This window comes from Sinocyclocheilus grahami, unplaced genomic scaffold (assembly GCF_001515645.1).
Source record: "Sinocyclocheilus grahami isolate Dianchi unplaced genomic scaffold, SAMN03320097.WGS_v1.1 scaffold106.1, whole genome shotgun sequence".
NCBI classification, from domain to species: Eukaryota; Metazoa; Chordata; class Actinopteri; order Cypriniformes; family Cyprinidae; genus Sinocyclocheilus; species Sinocyclocheilus grahami.
This window is the reverse complement of record NW_015505285.1, coordinates 887,276-894,783: the sequence shown is the minus strand read 5'-3', so window position 1 is coordinate 894,783 and position 7,508 is coordinate 887,276. Positions and strand designations below refer to the sequence as shown.

The following is a 7,508-nucleotide window of genomic DNA, read 5'->3' as shown; positions in this document are numbered from 1 at the left end:
GGGGTCGGGGTGACAAATTGACTAATGGTTTTGGGACGTTTAAAACCGGTCTCTCATTTCTTTCTCGCAGAGGTGAGAGGTGGCAGTTGTATATTTACCTTAATTAATACAAAGTGAAGCTTGATTTGTCGCCGCCCCCATCTCGCACAGAAGCTCGTTTAAAATAAGAATTCTTGGACTTTCTGCGTTATGCTGTATTGATGAGCGCGTTAATTAAATAAGATTATTTTGTTACCTGAAGCTCGGCTTTGGGATGTAAACTACTTTTAAACTTCGTCCGATAATAATAATAATAATAATAATAAAAATAGCCTAATAATAAAAATACAAATAATAATAATAACGAATAGCCAATGTTCACCAAACATTCAAAAGTCTCCATTTTAATGATTTAATTTCCTGTTCATTTCTCTCTCCGTCTTCGGGATGGCCTACTATTTTCATCATGCGCAAGTGGTGAAAGACCTGCAAACTTGATTGACTACCTAACATTTTCAAAGGTTGCAGCAGGGTTCAGTCCTCTGACATGCAGGCAGTGCGAAGTGCATGTGCTCGGTCCTCTAGCGTCTAGCGCTGCTGTACCAGTGGAGGAAACTTCACTTCAGTATGATGGGGTTTGGCTGTATGACGTCGCGGGTTGGGTTACAATAAAGAGGCGGTTTGACTTTGGGACCACAAGACAGAGCTAGAGTAAGAGAGAGAGAGTTTCTACCCCGAGTAACCAAATACGCACAGCGCACAACCGCTGGACCACAGCTGTGCGAACTTCAGTGTTTGCCCGTGTCTCTGCTGCGAGAACATGCTGAGGAAGACGAACATTTCTCCGATCCGCCTGAGAGTTTTGCACTGAAGTTTGAATCGCTGTGGGACGACTAAGTGACCGTAAATCCTCTTATTTTGGATCGTCCCGCTTCACCAAGATCTGGTAAATATTTTCTGGCATTTTGGAATATTTTTGACAAGCTTTTACTACTTTTGCAAGACATATAGCTAGTCTGTATATTGGCGGTGATTTCCTGCGGTAGGCGTGAGCAACATATGTGTAATGTTCAAGTGCACTTGAGAATGAAGTCGTTGGGCGAGAAATTGCTTGTAAAGCGTGACGTGCAAAACTTTTAAAATGTGTAGTAACTGCATTGCAATTGCATAGTAATTTGTTGTTCAAAGCAGATAAAAGTTACGGCAAAGTATTTAATGTGTGAATGATGGTCTTTAATAGTGATCGGTCAGTGATCAACAGGTGGGATGCGCATTCTAGCCTCGTATTGATCATAAGTGCTGTGAAAAACATCCAAAATATTTATTTGAGGAATACTATAAGTTTGTTTATACAACGTTAATATTGCTCAAATAAATGAAAGTTAAAATAAAATCAAAGATTCGAATATAGGCTATCTGAGAATGTAGCCTAGTCTATGGAAAGCTTTGAAGCCGCTGTGATGTCATCCGATGTTTGTCGTTAAAAACTATAACAAACGTCAATTCGTAGAAACGAATCGTGAATTTTAGATTTCATTATGCTTCTGTAGAAAGTTACCCTTTTTTCCTAAACCACGCGTGGCCTTGTGGTCGGTGGTCTCGAGTCGTTTTTCGTGTAGACTATGCACCGCTACAGTTTTACACTGATGCTCGGTGCTGAGAAAATTAGTTATTCGTTTGTTTCGGTTTATTTTAAGCGCTATTCGTAAAAAAGATGCGCAAAAAAAACAAAACTAAATATATTTTGTCGTAAAAATTACGTCTAATCTTAAAATAAATCGTTCATTTAATACAAAAAACTAAACGTTTCTTTTAAAGTAATGTGGAATATATAGGCTATTTGTTTTTTAATATAGGCCTATTTTAAAAATATGTATTAATAATTGTTTTATATTTTTTATTTGTTATTAGTTGAACGCTTTAATTTTGCATTTAAAGTGTTCTAAAAGGCCTTTAAATATAATCTAAATAATCCAACAATTTAAACTGAGTAGGCATTGATAAATAAACGTTAGGATCAACTCAAATAACAATGCCACTGAACATTTAACATTTTGGCCTAATATATTCATGTGAAAATGTGTATTGGATGCCACTCTTGTCCAAAATGACTACTGTCAAAATATTTCAATTATTCACGATTTGTTTAATTTATAGAGAGAAAATTCAACGAATCTAGATATCACAACCAGTATAATTAAAAGGCAAAGCATTTAAAATTAGTATAGGCCTGCTGATAAATAAAGTATATCAGTATTTTGAGAGTAACCTATTCAGCTTTAACATTTATAGGCTATAATTTGATCTGACTACACACGATGCATAAGTCTAAATCTGGCACAATATGCGGTGGCCTTTATTTATTGTTTTAAAATGTCACACTGTCATTCTTTTCCGTATGCTATTCTACAGGCAAACACATTTTACATAAAACTGCAAACACAAAAAAAGCGCTAGGCCTTCTCCACAATACTTAAATATATTTGTATATTTAGTCAACTGTTCGACGGTGCTTAATGAATGGTGTGTTTCCCTCTCTCCAGGGCTAAGTGATCACATCCTCTCGGGGGGCTGCGCGGAAAAAAGAAAACATACACTTACTTGATAATCGTTGCACAATTGACCAAAGGTCCGTCGTTAACGCATGGACCTCGAGACCGTGATTAATTCCTGCAATACACGTCGAGATTTCTCTGTGATCTCCGTACGCGCGACAGGCGCACATTCACACCTACCGAGAGATAAATCACTGATGACCTCCGCGCGCTCAACGCGCTACTGATGAAAGCTGAGCAATCACAGTTATTGATAAGAAAGATTGCTGATAGACAGAGGCCACAATGAGGGCGCAAACTGCACTTGCCATGCGTCTGACAATATTTTCTTTGAGTATCTGCACACTGATGGGTGTGTTTGCAGAAAACTATTTAAAAAAATTTTAGTGATACATACAAAAAAAAACAACTGTTTCACCACATTTTGAGTAGGACGTGTCACGTTAGAGATCTACATCCCAAGGTGGATGGGGGTAGACCCGAACTCAGCAAACTGTGGTGTGATTTTCGAGACTCTTTCACCACCTTGCTTGGGATAGTCGTCTTTAGTCCCACAGCACTAATTGGGCCTGGCGTGGGGCGCAAAATCTGTGAGATTTACCCAGTTACACAGTGCGCAAATCCGGCCAATTAGCCAACGATGTCCCGGAAAATAATGTCCAAGCACTTGTGAAATCCCACAATTCAGAAACGACTTTTTTCCCCAAAACTTTCAACTGGCGTTAGATTTAACGGTTAAGCAGACAGTTCAGGTAACACATTCCCCTCCGTCACTCGTTTTAAAGGTATGTGGACTTCAAAGGGTTAAGGGTACGAGCCTGTTCTCGGGAGAGAGTCCTGATCTCCTCTAATGACCCCCGTAAGTAAAAGTCAATTACTTCTGCGCCATGATCAGAGCGTCCAAATCCCCGGGGGAGCTTTGAGTTTCAGAAAGACTAATTAGGGCTATTTCACTTTTTATTTACCGCGGATCAGACTCTCTCCGCACCCTGTATATTCGGGACAGAAATACACACAAATTAAGCGTCATCCTTTACAAAGAACTTCAGCTGGAAATGTTTCTAGCGACGTGACTTAATTTTTTTTTCTTGACCTTTATTGAACTTTCAAAACATGACACACAGGCTGTGACTTTTAAACAAACTTAGCAGCTCTTTGACCTTATCCATCGTAACTAGAACCATATCTGGCATCCTTATAGTCGCGTTTTGTATTCACAGTAATCTAACACACAACACGTTGTTGCATTTCACGTGGTACTTATAAAACTGCGTGAAAAAAAATCCTCCAGACGATATGAGTAACACTGTAAACACACCAAGCCTGTTTGCACGAGTGTGTGTGTGCTTGTAGTTCCTGATGAGACAAAGAGGAGTTATTGTGCTTTGTGTCTGTTCTCATCCAACCTGATTAAACAGTTGAGGCAAGTATGTCACCTGCTGTCTTTCGTCTTTATGGCCATAGGCATATTTTCGGCATGCAGAAGACGCCTACGCCAAAATGTACATGCACACACACTCATCTGGCAGGCTTGAGCATTGCTTTGTGCTCACGTTGGAGTATGCGCTTTCAATATGTCAGACAAGGTGCCTCGCTTGACAAGTGCACTTTATGTCTTGACGTGAGTGTGAGCGTGTTTTTCTTTTTCTTTTTCTTTTTCTGAAGTCCCTTCAGCCTGTAAGGACTAAAGCAAGATGTTTCTAAGTAACGTATAATATAGGTCTTTAGAAAACGGAAAATGCAAACATAGTGGGTGGATTCTCAATAGATGTCTGAAGATGTGTTATTTTTGAGACTGCTAATCGCTCTTCATTCATTTTTCTCTGTTTTTGTCTCCTACAGAAACTTTCTGGAATCAGTCATGGGCAGTAAAACGCTCCCAGCACCCGTGCCCCTTCATCCTTCTCTGCAGCTGGCTAACTATTCCTTCCTTCAGACCTCCAACGGGCTGCATTTGCCTGCCGACCACATGCCCAGTATCTACAGTTTCAGTGCCTTGCACGCCGTCCACCTGCACCAGTGGACTCTGGGCTACCCACCGTTCACTTTGCCACGCTGCACCTTCTCCAAGCTGCCTGGCCTGGTGGACGCCCGCTTCCCTCTCCCCTCAATCCCTCTGTTTCCCCATCTCGTCCAGCCCACCAAACAGGAGTCCCCCGGGCCTGGGTCTGGAGCATCCAGCAAAAGCAAACCCCGTTTTGACTTTGCCAACCTGGCGGCAGCCGCCACGCAGGATGACGCCCTGAAGGCAGAAGATCTGAGCACTAACAACGGGCACGTGCGCTCGCCCTCATTAAGCTGCCTGCTGGATGTGGCCAAGCTCTCCTCGCCGGAAAGAAAACCAAGCCGAGGACGACTCCCGTCCAAGACGAAAAAGGAGTTTGTGTGCAAGTTCTGTGGGCGCCACTTCACCAAGTCCTACAACCTGTTGATCCACGAGCGCACGCACACAGATGAGCGGCCATACACTTGTGACATCTGTCATAAGGCCTTCAGGAGGCAGGACCACCTGAGAGACCACAGGTAAAGACATATCAGTACACTGATCTCAGATCAGATGATTTAGAGCCGATATTGAAATACATTCCTGCTCATACCTGCCCATTCATAAATGTATGGTATCACAAACTCCGGCCCACACACAAACACATAACTACCTGCAGATTCTTTTCCAATCATGACCTCATCATGCATTACTGCATAATAATCTCTTCCATCATTCCAGTTAGAAAATATCACAGGGTAAATTTAAAATAATGATGTGCATATATACACATACAAAAACAACTATTAATCTATATATAATTGAATTAATACTTTTTGTGTGTGTATTTAAATCAGCGTGTATATATCAATTAACCAATTTATCTTATGCACATTTTTTATTTAAAAAAAATATTGAAGTTAAGGTTCTGCCTTGCAGAACAGATTCAGACAAACAAATAGGTTTCTTATTTTTTTCAAACCACACCTGCTCTTGTGATTTATAACTTTAAGAATGATTTAAATTAGTTGAGACATGCTGAACAATCTCCTCCAATTCTTCAGTAATGATCTTGGCTCTTTTCCTGACTGACAATTATCACTAGATATACATCATGTTTGTGATTTAATTAACATTTGCAGACTCAAAGATTTGTCATAACAAGACTTCTATCTTTGCCGTCATTTCAGTAGTTCACATTTTTTGGCAGAAAACTGCTGCGCAGGATATTTAATCCTAGAAAAGAAGCTCGGACAACTTTAAAATCTGTGTTGTTTAAGTTGTAAACATGCCTACATCCATTAACAAACCACAACTATTCTCTTTCTTTTGTTCTCTAAAGGTACATCCATTCCAAAGAGAAGCCATTTAAATGTCAGGAGTGTGGAAAGGGTTTCTGTCAGTCCAGAACTCTTGCTGTCCACAAAACATTACACATGCAGGTCAAGGAGCTCAAACCAGCCAAGATAAAGTGAGGGCATCTGTTTCAGTCAATGGGGACGCTATAAAACCAAACCTAGTGACACCAGCCAATAACATTGTCATTCCAAGGCCACAGAGATTCCATCTGAGGGCCGTGGACCTCTGCGTATGGTTTAACGCACCAAAGATGGATTAGGCCTGACCAAAGAGCTTCCTGAAAAGGCATCCTTCCATAACCTACAGCCATGGTGCCTTAAAAGTTTGACTGTTAAAAAGGAATGGAGAACCCGGATAAGAAGTCATGGAACTCAGCAGAAGCTTTAACATGGATTTAAGACAATCAAATTGATTGATTTGTTTAAGAAACAACAAATAAGCAAGAAGAGCGCCGACACCAAAGAGAACAGCTACAGTGAGATCTGTGATTTTAGTCTGCACTGCTCCATTCCCAATGATCTGTTGTTTGATTTTTGTAAACAGTGATTTTTCCAGATATTGTTGACATTGTTGTTGATGAAGGTATACTCTTCGGACCTATGCAGTTACTGAGAGCCCACCAAAGCTCTCGCATTTAAAACCCGAAGTCAGTCGAGCAGTCATTTCTTCTAACCAAAGACACCTTCAATCATGTATTTCCTCCTTTTGTACAGATTCCTTTTTGTATAACTGATATTTGGCACTTTAATCTGATTATTGATTATTTACATATATCACTGGATTCCTTAAACTTATTTTTGAAAATAAATAGTCATTTCTGTATCAAATGCATGTTTGTCGTAATCAATGCAATTCCTAACCATATTCTTCTCAGTATGTTTCTGAAGTCAAAAAATGTTAAACCTAGAGATACAGGGGTACAACTGGCACAAATAAAGGGGATTTGTCTTCACAGACTAATTCAATATTAAACAATAAGCAGGGATAAACAATGTGCTCCACACTTGACTGAATAAATCAATAAATAATGATCTGTGATGTGAAGACATGGATTGACTTCACATATGCGCCGGGAGGCGACATCTGCTGCTGTCCTTATAAGCATTTTGATTCTTTCTATGATATTTAAATCACTGTAGCTTTAAAAAGACATCAGAGGGCATGAAAGTACACATATCCATAGAGAAATCAGAGTACACACCTGCAGACACAATTCAGAGGTTGAATGGGGTGTTTAGAGAGATAAAAAAGACTTGTTCTAGACAGAGAAGGATTTAACAGTAGTGTCCTTGACCAAACACGGACGGATCTATTTTTAACCCTCAGAATTAGTAGCAAAAAGCTTCAAAGAACAAGGTTATGAAAAGGATCATCAGAGCCGGACATTCTTACAGGCCCAGATGAATTGGACCATTACAGAAACAGCATTTCTCAACCGGCACTCTGACCCATGCACAATTTAAAAACACAAATGGAGAAGAATCTTTAAAGACTCACCATTCCAAATTCAGACCACAACATCAGATTTATTGCCTCTGCAACGGTGAGCAAAGTGCCAAACACTTTCACAACATCTGTGATACAGTTCTTGCTCTACACCCAGAGCTGGTCTCTTGGGTTTGTTCACAGGA

At 40.1% G+C, this 7,508-nt stretch overlaps 1 protein-coding gene across 2 annotated transcripts; it reads left to right on the top strand.

Moving 5' to 3' along the window:
• The first annotated feature begins 703 nt into the window (after positions 1-703).
• On the top strand, positions 704-6,656 carry LOC107588719 (protein odd-skipped-related 1-like). Of its 2 annotated transcripts, none has more exons than XM_016276941.1 (3): positions 704-925; positions 4,377-5,057; positions 5,861-6,656. In XM_016276941.1, exons 2-3 carry the CDS (start codon positions 4,396-4,398, stop codon positions 5,991-5,993), a joined length of 795 nt encoding a protein of 264 aa, XP_016132427.1. In that variant the 5' UTR covers positions 704-925; positions 4,377-4,395; the 3' UTR covers positions 5,994-6,656. The 2 variants fall into 2 exon arrangements, with proteins under 2 accessions (XP_016132427.1, XP_016132426.1); XM_016276940.1 differs by lacking the exon at positions 704-925 and adding an exon at positions 4,094-4,155.
• The last annotated feature ends 852 nt before the right edge of the window (positions 6,657-7,508 follow it).